At 40.7% G+C, this 20937-nt stretch overlaps 1 protein-coding gene across 1 annotated transcript; it reads left to right on the top strand.

The window, feature by feature from the left end:
• The first annotated feature begins 533 nt into the window (after positions 1–533).
• On the top strand, positions 534–20059 carry LYPLA2 (lysophospholipase 2). Its single transcript, XM_077482069.1, has 9 exons — positions 534–731; positions 936–967; positions 5427–5492; positions 7528–7575; positions 7661–7731; positions 7982–8055; positions 10489–10590; positions 16694–16867; positions 19390–20059. Exons 1-9 carry the CDS (start codon positions 654–656, stop codon positions 19438–19440), a joined length of 696 nt encoding a protein of 231 aa, XP_077338195.1. The 5' UTR covers positions 534–653; the 3' UTR covers positions 19441–20059.
• Positions 20060–20937: the final 878 nt, after the last annotated feature.

The raw sequence follows: 20937 nt of genomic DNA, 5'->3' as shown, positions 1-20937 counted from the left end.
ACACATCAGTGCAGCCTCATCAGTGAAGAAGAAAAATTACTTATTTGCAAAATGTTATTTTGTGTGTTTAGCAAACAAAAACAGTGGTAATTAAATACCACCAAAAGATCGCTATTTGTGTGAAACAAATGATAAAAATGTCATGAGTACAGTGTTGCATGACCGCGCAATTGTCATTCAAAGTGTGACAATGCTGAAAGATGAAAATTGGTCTGAGCAGGAAGGGGCTAAAATTGCCTGGTATTGAATTAGTTAAACGTGTGTGTGTGTGGGGGGTCTGCAAGCAAAAAGGATTAAATTGTAATCTACAGTGGCCATACTAAGCCAAACAACAGGTTGACTTTACAGCAGGCACATTTGCCAGTCACAAGACCAGAGGCATGTCACGTTATAATAGGTAGAGCGTGTATGTACAAGGTAAAAGTTCTGCAGGAGAAGAAATAAAAAAAAAAAAAAAAAAAAAAGGTCGCCTGTCTACTTCCGCCACACACAACATGGCCGCTCAGATGCCCTCAATCACAGGGCCGTGACGTTGGGGAAAGCCGTGATCACGTGACATGCGCCGGGGTTAGATCCGCTTAGCGGCTGCGGCTCATTGTTTCTCCGCGAGAGGTCAGAGGTCACCGGGGCGGTGTGTGACATCACTCCGGTGCATGTGCGGAAACAACATGTCTGTGCCGTTACTCACCGACGCTGTGACCGTACCCGGAGGGGAACGAGAGACTGCGGCGGTAAGACACGTTAGTGGGCTGGGGAGCATGTGGGGTGAGCGCAGTCAGGGCGGCCTTATGTCCTGTGTATAATAAGTGTGTGAGGGGACTGCGCTCCTCGGTCACTGTGTGCTAATAGGACTTGTCAGGGCGGGGGCAGTGTTCTCATCATTCCCTAATACTGTACATGGACCCTTCTCATGACTGTACCCCTTCTACCAACAGGTGATCTTCCTGCACGGCCTGGGTGATAACGGGTAAGTGGCATGTCTCCTTCCCTCCTGCCTGTGATGGAATGGCTGTGTCATCCCTGTTGTATAGGGTTTTGGGTGTGTACATAATACAGACACTGCTCATCTAATCCCTGACAAACTCAGGGTTACACCATTGCAGTGGGAAATGTGCCTTCATCTAAAGCTTGGGGCTCATTTACAATGATATTAAACCTTTACCACCTCAATAGCGGGCACTTTCACCCCCCCCCCCTGCCCAAGCCAATGTTCAGCGTTCAGTCCTATCACACTTTGACAATTTTATGGTCATGCAGCAATGTACCCAAATTTATCATTTTTTGAGACAGAGCCTTCTTGTGGTATTTAATCGCCACTGGGTTTTTTATTCTTTGCTTACTAAACGAAAAAAAAAGCATAGAATAATAAGAATAAAAGAAATGAAAAACAGTATAGAATTAATAAGAATAAGAATTTTTTTTTCTCCTGTCCCGATGGGGCTGCCCTGATGAGCGGGGAGCCGGAGGTGCTGCACCGATGATCGCACACATAGGTTGGACTTGCGTCTTTTTTTTTTTCCAACCTCACCAGCTATGTAACCACTTGCAGACCAGCCGCTGTACTTTTACTGTGGTAGGTCGGCTCTCCTGCATGAACTGACTTACCTGTACTTTGGTCCGTACATGAGATTGGGGGCGTGGGTCCAGTGGACTCGATGGCAGCCCGCGATTGTTGTGCACAGAGGCAGAACAGGGATCTGCCTTTGTAAACAAGGCGGATCCCCCTTCTGACAGGGGACATGTCAGAGATCTTCTGTTCCCAGTGATCAGGAACAGTGATCTGTCATGTCCCTGGAAGCCCAACTCCCCCCCTACAGTTAGAACACACCCAGGAAACACAGTTAACCCCTTGATCACCCCTAGTGTTAACCCCTTCCCCTGCCAGTATCATTTTTACATTGATCAGTGCATTTTATAGCACTGATCAATGTAATAATGTCACTGGTCCCCAAAAAGTGTAATTTGGGGTCAGATTTGTCTGCCGCAAAGTCGCAGTCCCGCTAGAAATCGCAGGTCGCCAACATTGGCAGTAAAAAAAAAAAATGTCCATAACTCTATCCTGTAGTTTTGTAGATAACTTTTGCGCAAACCAACCAATATAGGCTTATTGCGTTTTTTTTTTTTTTTTTGTTTTGTTTTTATTTTTTTACCAAAAATATGTAGGATACATATTGGCCTAAATTTATGAAGAAATTTAGTTTTTTTTTTTTTTTTTTATAGTGCAAAAAAACGCAGAGGTGATCAAATGGCAGCAAAAGAAAGCTCTATTTGTTGGAAAGAAAGGACATAAATTTTGTTTGGGTACAAAGTCACACGACCGCACAATTTTCAGTTAAAGCGACTCCGTGCCGTATTGCAAAAAAAAGGCCTGGTCATTAAGGGGGCAAATCCTTCCGGGACTGAAGTGGTTAAAGAGGGATTCCACCTACAAAAAAAAATATTAAAAGCCAGCAGCTATAAATACTACAGCTACTGACTTTTAATAAATGGACACTCACCTGTCCCGGGTTCCAGCGATGCAGAGGCCGATCGATCGTTCGGCTCTCGGCTGCTGCCACCACCATTCTAGGTGAGGGAATCAGGAAGTGAAGCGAATCAGCTTCACTTCCCGGTTCCCTACTGCGCATGCGCGAGTCGCGCAGCGCAATAGGAATTCTCCGCGCTGTCTCTGAGACCCGTGTGTGTCCCAGCAGACAGCGCGGCAGGACAGGAAATAGCGTAGACTCCCACGGGATTCTATGCCCAGAAGTGGGTGTAAATACCTGTCTTTGACAGGTATCTCCACCCCCCTCCCCCCTGAAAGGTGCCAATTGTGACACCGGAGGGGGGGAGGGTTTCCGATCAGCGGAGGTTCCACTTTAGGGTGGAACCCCGCTTTAAGGTCACATGGTTTTCCAGCATAGTAAGAAAAACCATTTACAAGGCTACTCAGCCCCTTTAGACCTCCTGTACACTGCTGCTGGTAAACGGACATTTAGGAGAAGTTGTGCATTTTTTTTTCAGCTGCTCCGGAACTCTCCTCTGTTATCTTATCAGTTAATGTACACAGGGTCCTCTATAGTCCTTTCTGGGCAGTTAAGAAGCATTTTATGGAACGCAAAAAAATGCCTTCAGGACCGATGTTCAGAGGCATTTGAAACGCCAAACGCCTGTAACAGCTTGTAAACATGGTAACTCGTGATTAGCCTTGTTTTTGTTTAACAAGCATTTTTTATTTTTGACTATTTGAAAAAAAAAGGAAACTAAATGCAAATGCGGCAAAGTGTATTAAGCCTTATGTACACGGGACATTCTCCTGAATGATTTAACTTGACAGGTAGTAACTGTTTTTTGCTGCATTTAGCCACGTTTTTTTTTTTTCAAATAGTCAAAAATTAAAAACGCCTATAAACAAAACGTGGCTAAGTGCAAATTATCACATTTACAATCTGTTACAGGCGTTTGGCATTTCAAATGCCTCTGAACATCTGTCCTGAATGCATTTTTTTTTGCTTTCCAAAAAAGACTCTAAACTCAACTGCCTAGAAACTACTATAAACGACCCCGTGTACATGTACTGGTAAGATAACTATTGCCTTTTTTCCAGCGGATCGGTTTGGTTCGGTACGCTACACTATTTTGAGTGTTTCCATTATGAAAGCCGCCCTTACAATCGAACCACACCGCACCATTCAGGGTCCTGCTTCAGATGTGGGGCCATAGAAAATGGTCCGGTATGGTTAGAGCGGAGCTACTGGCATCACACAATACATTCCACTAATTGGCAGACAGAAAAACGTCAATGCTCACGTCAAAGGCATTTTTTCTAAACCCTGTATGGCCCCTGGTGGTCCGACTTGCAGTGGAAACACTCACCTGAATAGGCCGTACCATTCTAACCCTTCCAAACTGTTCCGACCTTAACCGTTCCACTCAGTGGAAATGAGGCAATAGAGGAGAGTTCAGGGGCAGCTGAAAAAAAATGCCCAACTGCTCCTAAACGTCTGTTTATCAGCAGCAGTGTACATGAAGCCTAACCCTTGTGGGTGTTACTAATAAATGCTATGTTTGGGCTCATCTCTTCTTGTCTGCTCCCATTTATATGTTGGAATCCCAAGTCCAGTGCATTGTAAACGAGAAGAAGAAGAGCAAGGGCACTCCTCTGTTACCACATGGAGGGGCCTTAAATAGGGATCAACCGATTATTGCAGGCCGATATTACTTCAAGGGGTTTTACTGAGGTGATGCTTGCACTTGCAGGCATCACCCGGGTACTGTTCTTTAGAGTGGCTGGTCGGCTTTATTGTAATAACCAGGGTGGTTCAGCAGCCGCTCAGCTGATATTACAAATGGTGGTAGGGGACATCCCTCGCCCTGGGCGATCCCATCCCATGATTCGTTCAGGTCTCGGATCTAGTAACCCGGAAGTGATGTCATGACCTCCCTTTCCCGGATTACTGGCGTCTTAAAAGCACCAGTTTTAAAGTATTTATAATCGCGGATCTTGACGTTTTGAATACTTTCAAGTGCAGTGGAGGGATTTGGGGTCTTATAGACCCCAGATTCCTCCATTAAGAGTACCTATCGCCACCTGTTACTGTCACAAGGGATGTTTATTTTCCTTGTGACAGCAATAACAGTAAAAATGTTTTCTTTTAAATATACAGAATATCGGTAAACAGTATTTGCCTGAGGGGTTGCCGAAATATTGTATCTGCACCGATAAAACAATATCAGTCGATCCCTAGTCTTAAATATTGGTTCACATTTTGCATTGCAGCGTACCTACATACCAGAGTAAGGGCTGATATGAAGGCCTTTGTTTTTTTGTGGGTTTGAAATGCCATCAAATGCAGATCTACAAAATCCTATCGATTTTCATTGGGCAGTACACATGGCAGTTCTGAGGCTGAATTTATGCTGCTTTGCCTACGCTGCCTGTCTGTTGATGCTTATCCTATTAAGATTTGTTTGAACTGCAGGAATAGCAGGTAAAACATGGCCTTCTCAAGTCAACCCATTTTTTTTTTTCATTTGAATGCTGCTGTGTTTATTTGACTGGAAGAAGGAATGTTTGACTACAGCACTCTTTAACACAAACCCCTAAAGCAGGGGTCTCAAACTGGTGGCCCTCCAGCTGTTGCAAAACTACTAGTCCCATGAGGCATTGCGAGGCTAACAGCTACAAGCATGACTCCCACAGGCAGAGGGGTGATGGGATTTGTACCAACCAACCAATCAAGCCCCCTTTTTAAATAGTTTTTTGCTTTACAATGATTTTGGGAAGTACATTTTGCAGTGGCCTTTGAAAAAAGGCCCATGTTATGATTGGTTTACAGTATGTGGGGAGAAATGATTGTAGGTGAATGTGTGATATATATATGAATTTGTTTGGCCAGATTTTGTTCAAATAGTACATTAATTTGCTCTTTTTTGCTACTACTTAGACATGGCTGGGCTGAATCATTGTCTGCCATTAAACTGCCCTATGTGAAGTACATATGTCCACATGCGTGAGTATTGTTTGTTTAATTTTTTTATGTTGCCGCTAATCAAAACAATTCTATATTTTGTGTATCGGAAGTGTACATTTGTGTTACTTTTAGTCTTATTCTTTTTAGGGCTGCAACTAACAATTATTTTCATAATCGATTAGTTGGCCGATTATTGTTTTGATTAATCGGTGAATAACCTTAAAAAAGAAAACAAAAAAAAAGTGGTGTATAATTTAGTTAATATGTAACGATTAAAAAAAAAAAGCCATTTATTCTTAAATATCTCTATGTAGTGGTAAATATAAATAACCAACTATATGGTTAGAGAGCAAAATCTCTAATCCACTCTGAGAACAACAGACAGAAGAGAGATACTGTATATACTATTAGAGGAGATCTTCCCTCAAAAAAAAAAAAAAAATTTTAAGAACATTTGTTCGATTTTCTAATCAATAGTGGGGTCAAATCGATATTCATTTTCAACCACAGTGACGGGTAAATTTGGAAAACTTCTTGGTGAAAGGAATTTTCAGACAGTGTATGTGAATTTTGTTCAGAAATGGCATTCATTTTAAAAACAGAATGTTAAAAACAAGTGAAAATTTCAAAGCAACATTCTTTCAGCGAATGTACAAAGATTTTTCGTCTGAAAATTGATCCGCGTGGCCAGCATATGCAGTTTGCTTTTGATCTGTTTCTGCAGTGCTTTTTGCTGTACGTTTTGATTTTTGCGCACGTGATTTTGCTGTGATTTGAGTTTTTGCATTTTTTTGGGCCGATTTGTTGGGCAAATTAAAAAACACAATTTGCTGCAAAAACCATTACATTCTTTTCTGCAGCTTCTCCATTGAAGTACATTGAACTAAAAAAGCGTTTTGTTTTGCGTTTAAAAAAAAAAAAAAAAAAAGTCCCCGACTGTTTCCAAATACACAGCGGCTGAAAAAAGCATAGATGTGAATGTGTCCCATAGGAAACCATGTAAATGAACTGTAGTGTGTTTCTGCAAAAAGCACAAAAAACACATAGATGTGAACCAGGTCTAAGATGTTTAGTAACATAACTGTGTTAAAAAAAAACTAAAAGTAGCCCTTTATACTACAACAAAAAGCAGATAATCACTACTGTAATGGGTTAAATTTTTTTAACTGTAGATCGGTGAAAGTGGTATCTACAGTAGCGATTGCTATTTTTGTACTATAAAGGGCTCATTTTTTATTTTTTTTTAACCCCATTATGTTACTGGCCGATTAATCGATTATGAAAATAGTAATCGATTAATTTCATAATCGATTTGTTGTTGATCGATTCGTTGTTTCAGCCCTAATTCTTTTAATACTTTAATGGTGCAAAATTAGGAATTACAGTACGCAAAATCTAAAAGTATACACACAGGTCACGATGAACAGTGGGTTTCAAAACAAAATTAGTTTAAAAGAGAAGTATGGGCTTTGCACCAAAAAAACAACAAAAAAACACGCCTTTTATACTTGCATAGGTGGATACATCATTGATCTGATGCTGCATCTGTCCCCAGTCGGCTCTGCAGTGAGTACCAAGCGATTAAACACTGCTGATTACTCAGTTCTCCCCCTCCACTCTAAGCAGGGAACTGGGACTGTCAGTATCCAGCTTCTGCTCCTCCAGCGCTCACTGGAGCACTGGGCTTTGGTTGGCTCAGGATCTTGAGGGGCCACTTAGTCTGAGCCAGGTGCCTGTCTAGACAGGCTTCTGGGTGGATCCTGACCATGTGGTCAGGATCTTTTCAGAGCCTGGACTGGCTCTGTGACATCAGCCAACAGTGAACTTTAGCCCGCTGATGGCTGAAAACTGTTCACAGGAGTGCAGAACATACTGCACGCCTCTGATCCATAGGAGAAGTACAGGCATAAAAGATTTAGCTGTACTTCTCCCTTTTAATGCTTTTATAAAACATGACTTTTGTTATAGTATTACATGCTTTACACAAATGATGGATTATGAATTATGTGTATGACCAGCCTTAGACCAAAAAGAACCAACCAGTGAATAACTCGATGCATTTTTCTACCTGCAGACCGCGTATTCCAGTAACTCTAAACATGAAGATGGTGATGCCAGCATGGTATGTATGTGTTCTTCACCAGTGCATCTCTAGCATGTTTGTAGATGTTTCTCATTCCTGAAGATTTGTTTTTCTATTACTGCAGGTTTGATTTGATGGGACTGAGTCCTGATGCCCCAGAAGATGAGGCAGGCATTAAGAAAGCTACAGATAGCAGTAAGTACAGATTCGCTGGCCCAAAACTGCTAATCGTCAAGAACAGATTGAGCGTCACGTCCCCAAAAAATGTCTAATAGGTTATGCATATACTTAAACATATTTGTTCCTCTGGAAAGCAATCCACTGCTTTTCAGAGGGACAGCAAGAGCTTCTGTGCATCTAAATAAGTCCTGTTTAAAGTGTTATGTGGGTGATGTCTTGTTTTGGTGGCATTTATTGAATGTTAATGTTATCTTTTCTGTTTCAGTCAAGAGTATTATTGAGCATGAAGTGAAGAATGGAATTCCTGCTAATAGAATTGTTCTCGGAGGATTCTCTCAGGTACTTGTCTGAGTGATAGAGTGGGTAAAAAGCTGTATATTTCCTCTTGTTGTATCAAGAACTCTATTCTTTAGTTTGTGAAAGTAAGATCGAAGCTGAATTTCAGGCACATACAAAAATGAATGCCATTGTGTATATCATTTTATTAATATTAAACACAAAACCAAAAATGTATTGTATTACAGCTAAAGATGAGGCGTTTTCACAAACGGCACAGCAGAGCCCGCCAGGAAGTCCGCAATGCACAATGCGCTAATTGCAAACAGTGAGATGTTGTCCCGATGCACGGCTGCAAAGATTGGGAAATGTCTCACTGCCTGTGATCAGCGCTGTGCAGTGCCGACTTCCTGGCGGGCTCTGCACGTGCTATTTGCGAACACACCTGAGCTCACCCTTACAGCTTACCAATCATTAGATGTGGTGGCTGCAGCAGCTTTTTTCTTTGGCTTTTCCCCTCTGTTTTCACCTGGTGATCTGACCAGTAGCACACCACCTATATCAGTGAGACAATTCTGGAGGAAGGAGCAGAAGAGGTAGAGAAGAACGCAGCATTGAAGCCAAACTCTGGCTCACAGTTTATAATCCGTTAAAGCAAACTGTTTTTTCCTTTTTAAGATGGTTTTACATGAATAAATAAAAGCTGATCATTTTAATTACCTTTGTCAGTTTTAAGTGGTTTGTCTTATCTATGTAAACTGATACATTCTGCTGGAGAGTTTGCTCTGTGAATAACAGACTTACTGGATTACCAGATGAAAATATAAAGCCTAAGAAGCAAACTAACATAGCCATCACATATAAGAATTGGTATGCTGCAACATAATGTTTGCTTTAGGCTTTAATACTACTTAGAAGTCCTTCTTCTTCCCCTTTTTTACATACAACAACAGTAAGTACTTGGCTCTGTCTTGATGTCAGCACTCGGATAGGGAAAATGAGGGGCAACGCTCGAAACTAATCTGGCTTGGCTGTTTAGACATGTCCTGACATGGAACAGAAGGAAAGACTACTGTATTCCTTAACTAAAACACAAAAGGTGTTTCAATCAGAAAAGTAGCCCAGAATTTTTTTTTACAAATCGTTCGATCTAAAAGACAGAATTTTTGAAAGGTAATAATGTGCCACAACTGTGAGTGTCGCATTTGGCTCAAAATTACAGGGCAGCTCCACTCACTTGAATGAATCGCGTTTAACATTAATGCTGCTGGGGTTGATAGGGTATTGTTTTTGCCACAACGCAACTGTCGCTGTGTATAGAGCTCTCAGGTCACCATTAGACAGTGTGGCGGTGTGAGGTAGAACAGCATAAACCACTCCAGGTTACATGTGATTAAAAAAAAAAAAAAGTTATTATACTTGTTCAATCTCTCTCTTTTAGCTATATTTTGAGATGAGTTGGACTACAGAACATGATAAAGGACTTTGACTGTTGCCAGCAAACGGGCTGCTTTTTTTTTTTTTTCCCAACTGCTTAAAGTTGTCTCTTTTTGCCTTTGTTTAGACCAGTGTTTCTCAACTCCAATCCTCAAGGCGCCCCAATAGGTCATATATTCAGAATTTTTCTTAGATGAAACGGCTGTGGTAATTGCTAAGGCAGTGAAAGGAATCCAATCACCTGTGCAAAATAATGGAAAGCCTAAAAACGTGACCTGTTGGGGCGCCTTGAGGACAGGAGTTGAGAAACGCTGGTTTAGAACCGTTGTGTTTTTTTTTTTGTTTGTTTTTTTTTGCCATCCTCTTGAAATTGAGCTTAACCACTTTAGGACCCTAATGAAATGTATGCACGTTCTTGTTCATTTACATGCATAAGTACCTGGTCTCTCTATTGGCCACCTGTAAGCTTCGGTCATACTGGGAGCAGACTTTCTATCAATCAAGTTGTGCTACATTGCACAGTACTGCTAGACTACCTTTCTGAATATGTGTACAGGATTGCAGAACAGAAGGATGAGCTCAATCATTTTCTGTTTCTTCTGCCCAGTCATTAGGCTGGGGTTGGGCGTGGATGAACAGAATTAGAATTAAAGCAGAACTACACTGCATCTGAGCACCACAAACCAAAAATGCTATTTAATTAATGTTTAATATCCAAAGAAAACCTACCTACCTACCCACCCATCCATGTCTCCATGCTTTAGTTTGCTGAAATCACTTTAAAAAACACCCTTTAGCATTTCTGATTAATGTTTAAAATGGGAAAATATATCATGTTTTCTTATCTATTTACTAAGGCTAGCAGCATAAGGATGAGAAATCTGTAATGTTGATTGAGAAAGTGAAGTTCAAGTTATGGTTAAATACAATTCTATGCATAACCCTTTCCTTTCTCGGTTGATAAAGGTGCAGAAACACAACTACTGTAAAATGTATGGCATATTATATTTCCATGTGTTCTTCATCAAAGTACCTTTCCCCCCATTTGTTTTTGTTCAGGGTGGTGCCCTGTCTTTGTATACGGCTTTGACCTGTCAACATAAACTTGCTGGTGTAGTTGGACTTAGCTGTTGGTTGCCTCTTCACAAGACATTCCCTCAGGTAATGCAGGATGTGTTTTTTCAGAGTGCATAAACATGAGTTTGTGAATACATTTATGAAAATATTTTATTCTACATAAAAATGTCTCCTAAGAGTATATAGGGTGGGGCAGGCAAAGAGATGTTGGAGCACATAGTTTTCTCTTGTCCACAGGACACCAAGGAACCTGACAACCATCTGATATAAAACCGGTGAATGCTTCTGCTTTGTTTCAGGTTTTAGGAGATTAATTATTTTGAAGTTCACTTACATGTGGATCCCAAAATACTTCCAGCTTTGCTTTACATTGTCTTCAGCTATCTTTGTTGGCACACAGAATGTAATGAGCAATTGACTATTCTTTCCACTCCATCTTTTGCTCCTGACGTAGGCTACCCTGATCTCTGCCAGTGCAAGATGCTGCTGCCCCCGTATTGCAGCCTACAAATTGATTATAAGTGACATTTAAGCAGCCTTGGCCAATCAGCAGCTCTTGAGCACTTTAAATGAATGAGTGAAATGAATCCCTTCTCATTCCTCACATTTTGTGAGTTTGTGTTCAACTAAGATATGGCCAAAGCTTTGGTTCTTCTGCACATTTGTTAATTTTGTTTAAAGGATGGACCTTCTGAGCAAAAACTGCTTTCCCTCTTGTTGATCTTGGCTTACACCAGAGTTGGGGTCGTTAACGCTTTCATGGTATGACATGCTACCTGTTTTTGACCGCGAGTTTGTGGCTAAGTGTAAACTCACAATTTTTCTTCTCGGAACATGGTGTTTTGTATTTTATGAAAACCATTTTCAGTTAACAAAGGAAATGTGCAGATTTCTCATTAAATGGATTGGGCCAGAGGTGCATGCACCAAGCCGTCTGAGCAGGACATGTCTGCCTAACGCTCCACATCTACTGGGACCCAACAGACTTGTATCCCAGAGTCTTGCCTGAATACAGCCTCATCAGCGTATCCAGCTCCTTGCTGTGACCCCCAGGAACAGACTGAGATGTACAGCAGAAAGAAAATGAAGCTGAAATCGAGAACGATCCAGGAAGCACTGACGAGAGCCGCCGTCTTCCTGATCTGAGCTGCCACACACACAGAAACAGACCCAGACTCCAACTACCAGACTGAACGGTGAGTCGGACTCTGAATTCGGGTTGAACCCCATAGCCCTACAGAATGCTTCATCCACATCTGACCTGCTAAGGCAATTTGAGTGGGTTCTCAATAAAGCCCTGCAAAACACTTCAGAGATCATTACTGACAAACTTGTGTGGGAGATTCGTGACGTGGGTCGTCACACTTCTATCCTAGAGAAAAGGGTAGATGAACTGGATATCATCACCAATAATTATGAGGAAGAACTGGAGACCTTATGGGAGGAAACTCCATCCCTCCAAGCCCGCCTCGAGGACTTTGGGAATAGGGCCAGGAGATCTAACCTCTGTGTCTGAGGTATCCCTGAGGCGGTAGAAGACCTCCAATCCACCATTACAGCACTCTTTCAGTAACTTGCCTCATCAATTCCCATAGAACGCCTGGAAATGGACAGGATTCCCAGATCTCTGCCCCCCCCGTAAGGAAAATGGACGCCCCAGGGATATAGTCATAATACTGCATTATTTCTAGGGTTGAAACGAACGATTATTTTCATAATCGATTAGTTGGCCGATTATTATTTAGATTAATCGGTCAATAACCTTTAAAAAAAAAAAATGTGGGTAAAATCAACGTTCATTTTCAACCACAGTGACGGGAAAATTTGGAAATAATAGAAAACTTCTTGGTCAAAGGAATTTTCAGACAGTGTATGTGGTTTTTGTTCAGAAATGAAGTGAAAATTTCAAACAACATTCTTTCATTCAGCGAATGTACAAAGATTTTTCAGCTGAATATTCTCACCAGAAAATTGATCTGGATGGCCAGCATGAGGCTCGGTACACACCTATGCAGTTTCTGCAGTGCTTTTTGCTGTGTGTTTTGATTTTTGCTCTCGTGATTTTACTGCAGTTTTTTGCATTTATTTTTTTGGGCAGATTAAAAAAACACAAATTGCTGCAAAAACGCATTACATTTATTTTTTTTTATTTTATTTTTTCTGCAGCTTCTCCATTGAAGTATATTGAACCAAAAAAGCACCATTTTGCGTTAAAAGTCCCTGACCCTTTCCAAATATGCAGCGGCTGAAAAAAGCACAGATATGACCGTGTCCCACAGGAAACCATTTAAATGAACTGTAGTGCGTTTCTGCAAAAAGCACCAAAAAACATATAGATGTGAACCAGGCCTAAGACGTTTGGTAACATAATGGGGTTAAAAAGACTAAAATTAGCCCTTTTTATAGTACAAAAATGCAGATAATCACTACTGTAAGGGGTTCATTTTTTTACCGTAGAACAGTGAAAGTGATATTTACAGTAGTGATTATATTTTTGTACTATAAAGGGCTCATTTTATTTTTATTTTTTTTTTTTTTTTAACCCCATTATGTTACTGCCAGATTAACAGATTATGAAAATAGTAATCGATTAATTTCATAATCGATTAGTTGTTGATTAATCGATTAATTATTTCGGCACCAAGGAACATGGAAGCAGCCTGCAAGAAAGACTCCCTGATGTTCCAAGGCCACTGTTGGCAAGTTTTAGAGGACCTCTCCCAGCTGACCTTCACCAAAAGAAAAGCAATGAAAATGCATTTGCTCATCCTCCAACACCACCGCATTGCATATCGCTGGAGTTTCCCCATTGCCATCCGCTTCTCCCACAAAGGAACCTCGTATATGTGCAAATCAGCAGAAGACCTCCGCCTGTCAACACCTGAAACCACCACAGAGGGATCCAAGCACTGGGCACCATCTTGCTCCCCCAAAAAGCTACAAGACTCTCCTGAACACCAGGCCCATTCTAGCATCCACAAGATGGGTCACTTCGCCTCACCAGCCCCGGAGGATCCAATTTGACTGACTCCTCTCTACAGGGTGATATCCTACTTTGACTGCCCCCTTGCTCGCACAGCAGTCCCATGGCCAATGCCACTTAAAAGTAACTATACTCAGTTTTTGAGTGGGGTTCTTATCCTGATGGACACACCAACCCTGTTTTTACAATATGTTATTGTCTTATGTTCAGAAGGGATTTGGTGTCTTAATACCTTCCGCCAGGCCTCCAGACCAGGGTAATTAGACCCCGGGTCTGAATGCCCAGGGTACCATTGCTTCACTTATTGTTCTCTGAGGATACCGATTTCCACCGTTCCCTTACCCATACCCATTTTTGGCGATCTGAATACTTTGAAGTGCAAAGGAGGGATTGGAGGTCTTTGAGTACCTGTCGTCACCTATTATTACTGTCGCAAGGGATTTTTACATTCCTTGTGACAGCAATAAAAGTGATCAATTTTATTTATTTTTGAAAACGCAATATAATAATATAAAAATAAATAAAAGTAAAAACAAAAAATTTTTTTAAGCGCCCCCGCAAGCTCGTACAGCAAAGAAAATGCATACGGGAGCCACGCCCACATATGTAAATGATGTTCAAATTACACGCGAGGTATCGCCTCGATCGTCAGAGCAAGAGCAATCATTCTACATCTCCTCCTCTGTAACGCTTACCTGGTAACCGTAAAAAAAATGTAAAGCATCGCCTATGGAGATTTACTGTAGTTTGTCACCATTCCACGAGTGCCTGCAATTATAAAGCATTACATGTTTGGTATCTATTTACTCAGCGTAACATCTTTCACATTTATATAAAAAAAATTGGGCTAACTTTACAGTTTCGATTTTTTTTTTTTTATTCATGAAAGTGTCCCATTTCCCAAAAAGTTGCATTTAAAACACTGCTGCACAAATACCGTTTGACATAAAATATTGAAAAAATCGCCATTTTATTATCTAGATTCTCAGATAGATAGAGATATACATGTATCTATCTATCTATCTATTATAATATAGTGTTTGGGAGTTCTAAGTAATTTTCCAGCAAAAAAAATACGGTTTTTAACTTGTAAGCACCAAATGTCAGCAAGGGGTTTAGGTGTGAAAGGGTTAACTATCCCACACCTAGCGCTTATTCTATCTCATTATCAACTTGGTCCCTCTCACACTGATTTTTTTTTTTTTTTTTTTTATAACAAACATGTTATACTTACCTCCACTGTGCAGCTCTGTTTGCACAGAGTGGCCCCGAACCTGCTCTTCTGGGGTCCCTCGGTGGCTGTTTGCCCCGAACCTGCTTCCTCCTGCAGGTAATTCTCACATTAATGCGAGCTCCCTTGCATGGTGAGAAGCACCTGCGGGCGCGCTCCCATGATACAGCCGGCGACTATAGCCGCTCGCTGTATTACACGGCCCCGCCCACGGCGCGCTGCGTCATTGGATGTGATTAACGGCAGCGCCAATAGCTGCGCAGCTTTCAATCCATCCACTCCAGCCGATCGGCGGCCAGGCTGAGCGGCGAAGAGGATGGCGGGGGCGAGCGCGGGATTTTCGAGGGGTCAGGTAAGTAAAACGGGGGGGGGGGGACTGGGGGTGCCGGCAGTGTGAGATATTTTTTCACCTTAATGCATAGAATGCATTAAGGTGAAAAAACATTTACCTTTATAACCCCTTTAAGTTAAACTATACCGTTTATTTTTCATTGTTGACAGATTTCGATCTCCTCAGTCTGAAGCACATCTCTTAAGATGTATATTGTATCACTTAACAGCCCTATAAGCTGTCACATACTAATAGTTCTACATTTTGAGAAGCATTGTTATCTCTGCTTATAACCATATCTTTATTACAAATGTTATTGGAACTAAACCTTTTACTGTACTGAAACAATTAGTAAAAAAAAAGTTTGAACACAAAATGGTTGGGATCTCCTTTGTTGCTTTTTGCTTTTTGTTTTGTTTTGTGTTCTGTGTTGCCAAATGTCAAACTGAGGAGGTATTTTCATTTTCCCACACTGCCTCCTGCTAGACTATACCTTTTTAACATATCTCCTGTCTTTCTCATGTACTCAAAAATATTTTTGATACACAAAATTCTACTTTTATGCCACTAATTTCTTACATTGCGTTGCTGTTCCTCGAACAGCCACCTCCTTTAATAATTTGTAAATGTTGAAGTTATTCCTCTTACAAGTAGAGTTCCTAATGCAATGACTTTGTCATTCAACTTATGACTACTGTCATCCAGATAGTACACAAATACTTAGTCCCCCAACACAACCGTATAGGTACAATTTATTATTTAGGACTGCTTTCCAGTCCTCTGCTTAGATCACGCAAAACACAATCTACAGATCATATCATATGTGCTCGTAATAAATACTCAGAGCCCCATAATTGCCTTTTCAGCAGGGTCAAATGATGACTAGGCAGCTCATATGGTATCTTGTATGACTTTAAGAATCATATGAAGAAAGCTGAATATGCTAAGTTGGTTGAATTGGCTAGTTGAGCTTTATTCTCTTAGATTGCTGTGCTGTCTCTGAAGATCTTTTTGTCAGGGAGCAGGTCTTGTGCTTTGCCTTGCCTATGCAGTGTAAAAGGCTACAACAGATAAATATACTTGCTTTCTTTTTGCTCCCCTGTCGATCCGATCGACTGCCAGGAATGGAAAGAAAGCAGATATGAGTAATGGCTACGGACCATTGGTGATTTACGTGACACCACTGAGGGCAATGCTGTCACATGAAGTGAGTCACGCTCTTCCATACCTTCATGTAATTGGTGTTTCTTTCCACTTCTGGCACTGAACTTGGTGATGGGGGTACTAAAGAAACATTAGCATATTCTGCTAGTGATGGGTTTAAAGTTAACCTGTGTTTTGCCTTGAATGGGAAAGGCACAAGTTTGTTTTATGGAATATGTATGCAGGAACTGCGAACTATCCAACAGCATCCAATATTCTCCATGTAAAAGGGGGTAGTAATTTTTACCATGTGAGTATGGCATTCACTGGCTATCCTTGTTAGAGATCTGCCTTGTAAGTACTGCCTGATCTTTTTTGACTTCATCACAATATAAATAAAGTCTGACATATATTGCCAGGTCATTCTTAGCCCAGATTATAACTACAGAATATCCTATTAACAGACAGTTTTTTTATGTCCGTTTTAATATAATTGTAGGCAGCATGCAGTGTAAATAAGGAAATCTCCATCCTGCAATGTCATGGAGAGGCAGATCCTATGATTCCCGTCCGCTTTGGAGCACTCACCTCAGAGAAACTGAAGTCTGTAGTGGCCCCTTCAAAAGTCCAGTTTAAAACATATCATGGAGTCATGCACAACACTAATCAAGAGGTAAGGACCCTTTTGCAGTATCAAGTAGTAGCATAAGCTCTGATCATATTATGAATGCATTGTTTACCTGCTTAGTTTTCTTTTCTGTATTTTTAATGTGATCTGGTTAGAGCTAACATGCTTGTATGTCGGCATCATGCCAGTCGGCAGTAATAATTTTTTTTCCTGTGATGCATGTTCAACCTGCAAGCCAGCCTTTTGAATTTTAAAGACTGAGTTCACCTTTTTGAAAAAATAAAAGGCAGGAAAAAAAATGTGCTTTTGGGTTTTTTATTTTATTTTTTTCAGAGGAGTCTGCAGAGCATTGCACTTGTCATCAGTATATTGCGGGTGCAATGTCAGACTCCTGCAGAAATGTTCCCCAGCTTTGTCTTCATATTTGTCTGCGATTTTTGAAATGTGACAGTGGGTGGGGAGGGGGTACCGACAAGAGCTGAAGCATGTTGCACCCTAAATATGGGTGTAACATGTCGCATGCTTGAAAAGGTGAACATATCCTTTCAATCCAAAAACACTTTTTATGTATTGATAATGTAAAATACACCATACTGGCTGGAAATATGATGGTCCCCTTCAAATTTGTTTCTTAGTACTACCAAAAACACTTTTTTTTTGTTGTTTTTGTTTTGTTATTTTTGCATATGGATAGTTTTTTGCACTATAATTAGAGCAATCACATGTTTAGATACACCTATTGCTGGCTAAGCGTGGCACAAAATTGTATTTATTTTGACAAAATGTAGCTTTGCCCTTCCTCTTAAAGCTTAATCTGCATAGCTTAGTGGCAGGGTTTCCATGAAAATATTTTGTACATGCTTATCTTTGGCATTAGGGGATTAACTAACACAAATTTCCATGAGAGACTAATATCAGGCAATCTGTCCTACATAACAGTGTAATAGAGTAAACGGGAAAATAGGCCAGCCCAAAATTGGCCTTAAAATCAATAACTACATTTTTAAATATAATAGGAAAGACGTAAATACATATGAAACCAGGGGGGAAACGCTTGAGCACGCAGAACTGTGGAACTAGATCCACATACTTTTAAGTTTTATTGGAGTTGCACTATAAAGGTCCATACATACGATCAGACATTTTTGACAACAAACATGCAAATTAGCTGTTTTGGAGCAACATCCGACCGTGTGTACGCTCCATCGGACAAACTTTTTTGGTTTTCATCTGACTTTTGTTGGCTGTGCGAACGGACAAACTTTCTGGCAACAAAAGTCCGATGGAGCAAAGTCTGATCGTGTGTACAGAAAACCATAGGACTTTTGTACAAAGTACAAACACACATGCTCAGAACCAATGCAAAAGATCAGACAACAATACAGAAGTTGACCAAAGGTGGCGGTAAAGAGCAGAAAAACCACGTGATTTGGTGAAAGTTGGCTGAAAAAGTCCTGCTGTGTGTATGCAATACAAGTTCAGGGCCGACGCCCTTTGTACAAAAATCCAAGGGAAAGTTTGTACAAAGTCCTATCGTGTGTATGAGGCTTAAAGTGAAATTTTTCATGGCAGGCCAACTTCTCCCATGCATCATTTTCTTTATTAAAAAAAAAAATTGTTGAAAAAAATCTCTGGATAAAAACCGCTGGTAATAGCTTTTTGTAGCAGCGTTTAGGAGTCCCACAAATACATGTTGATCCTACCAGTGAAGTCCATCTAAGGCTTCCTGTGATACTGCCCACCTCCTGAATTCAGAGCAGAGGGGCCACTCCTATGTAGGCTGCTATGTAGCCTATGTAGGCTGCTTGAACTACATAGGGATGAGATGATGTTACAGGGGGCATAGCTATCAGCATTGCCACCACTGATTGATTTACAAGCATGTAACCTGTCAGTCATTACTTGTCCGCACCTAGTCCTGCCCACTGCTTTCTGGATTGGTGATGAAACTCTCACACTGTGACGTAGTGTCTGGGAGGGGGTGTGTGAGACACAAAGGAGGATTTGGCTCAGTCATCAAAAGTAAAGGATGTTTTTGATTACATTGTAAAATTTTTGCATCACGTAGAAACTGGATTTGGACTTGTTTAGACTATCATACAGGGAGCCTTTAGTTGCACTTTAATGAGAAGTGGACATTTTTGTATATTTTCTCTGCAGTTGGTATACATATCTCTATAAATCGTGATGGTGAGGGCTCTTTATTTGACTCAACTTCATTGAGCCTCCATGCTTAACAACTGTAGAGATGATTTATCTGCTTACAAGGATGGTTTTCAGAGTACAACAACTCAGACTTGGAAGGAAGGAGCACTAAAACACAACCAGCATGTAGCATTTCAAAGCAAGAAGCTCAGCTTAAATTTGTAACAAACAAATGTGGCTGCCCCCATTTTTTTAATAATTGAGAGAGATATATATATATATATATATATATATATATATATTATTTTTTAGAGCAAGAGCATTCCTTGATAACAGTATTTACTTATTTTACAAGCATGTATAAAATGTAGTTGTACAGTTGTACAGTTCTTCCTAATTTCTATTTTTAAATATGGTTGTAGGAAATGATGGCAGTGAAAGACTTCTTGGAGAAGGTGATCCCACGAGTGTAACTCGGATGATTCCACTGCAGGAAACCGCTACTAGGCCTCACCTCCAGTGTTTCCTCCCTGAACCCTTGTCCTCTTACCCTCACACCCCCACTCTGTGCTGGTTAATGATACAAGTATTATCTGTCCTGTCAGATTTGATTGGAGCTGTTTAAGGTACAGGGTGGGGGTTGCTGCTCTTGCACCCATTCCATGATACCTGCCAAGGGCAGGCCTTGTCATTGCTGCTTCACAGATCCTCCTAGTGTTACATTTCATATTCTGTTGTCACAGTGGCTTACCTGTTGACAGCAGAAAACCATCATATACCTCAGAGGAGCAGCTGAGTGTGGAGATGTGAATGTACCTTAAACACTCCGTCCTTTCAGGAGCAGAGCTCAGGGCCACTACAGCTGGTACTGTGCCCCAATGTAGGTATTTTTCACAGTCATCTGTCCCTGCTCTAGACTGGTGTTATGCTTTTGGCCATTCATCCTTGCTCTCTGAGCTCTGGTCATGTATTTGTAAGGTTAAGCATGAACGGGGAAGAGAGTTTACCTTCCAAAGCAGCATTACCGTCTATATAAAGGTTTTTTTTTGTTCTTGTTTTTTTTTAAATTCACAATAAAAAGCCTTCTACCCATTTTGGTCTGTGGTTCATGCACATACTTTGATAACAAACATTTTCTTTGTAGCTTTCTCCCAAAGTTTGTGTAGCAAGCTGTGTATGTTTTGCTGGTTATACATATTCTGTCCCTTACTGATCCCTTGAATGAACTGGGGCTATGCTGTCTTCTAAATGATGATGATTTTCGCACCCTTTTCTGCAAGCAGCTGTGCTTTACCAATTGCATGGTTTGCTGAATTATGATTTGTTTTTTTTACTTCTAAAAGTGTTCCTGAAAAAAGTGAGTGATACAGGGACTCGTGATGAGTTAAACCTTGCCTGAATTTTTTTTATTTATTTTTGTAACAAATAGAGCTTTCTTTTGGTGGTATGTAATTACCACTGGGTTTTTTATTTTTTGCTAAACAAAAAAGACCAAATATTTTGAAACGGATGTGCGCTGATGAAGTGGATCATCAGGCACTGATCATCAGGAAACTGGTGAACAGTGTCCTGATAATCAGTGTAGATGGTTCCTCTACCCCTAGCCAGTTACCGACCTCTCCTCTCTTCGTGAAGAAAGGAATGCCAAAACCTGGCAAGTGTGTCTACATTTTTATCATCTGTGATTGGACGTGGTATTCTAGGGGGAAAAAAAATCACAAGCCTTTTAACCACTTCAGCCCTGGAATTTTACCCTCTTCCTGACCAGGCCATTTTTTGCAATACAACACTGCGTTGCTTTAACTGTAAATTGCGCAGTCATGCAACACTGTACCCAAATAAAATGTATGTGTTTTTTCCCACAAATAGAGCTTTCTTTTGGTGCTATCTGATCACCTCTGCAGTTGTTATTTTTGCGACATTTTTGAAAAAATAAAAACATTTTTTACTTTCTGATATAAAACATACCC

This window comes from Lithobates pipiens, unplaced genomic scaffold (assembly GCF_037356315.1).
Source record: "Lithobates pipiens isolate NorthernLeopardFrog02 unplaced genomic scaffold, aLitPip1_a1.2 Scaffold_16, whole genome shotgun sequence".
Lineage (NCBI taxonomy): Eukaryota > Metazoa > Chordata > Amphibia > Anura > Ranidae > Lithobates > Lithobates pipiens.
This window is presented reverse-complemented; position numbering and strand designations above follow the sequence as displayed.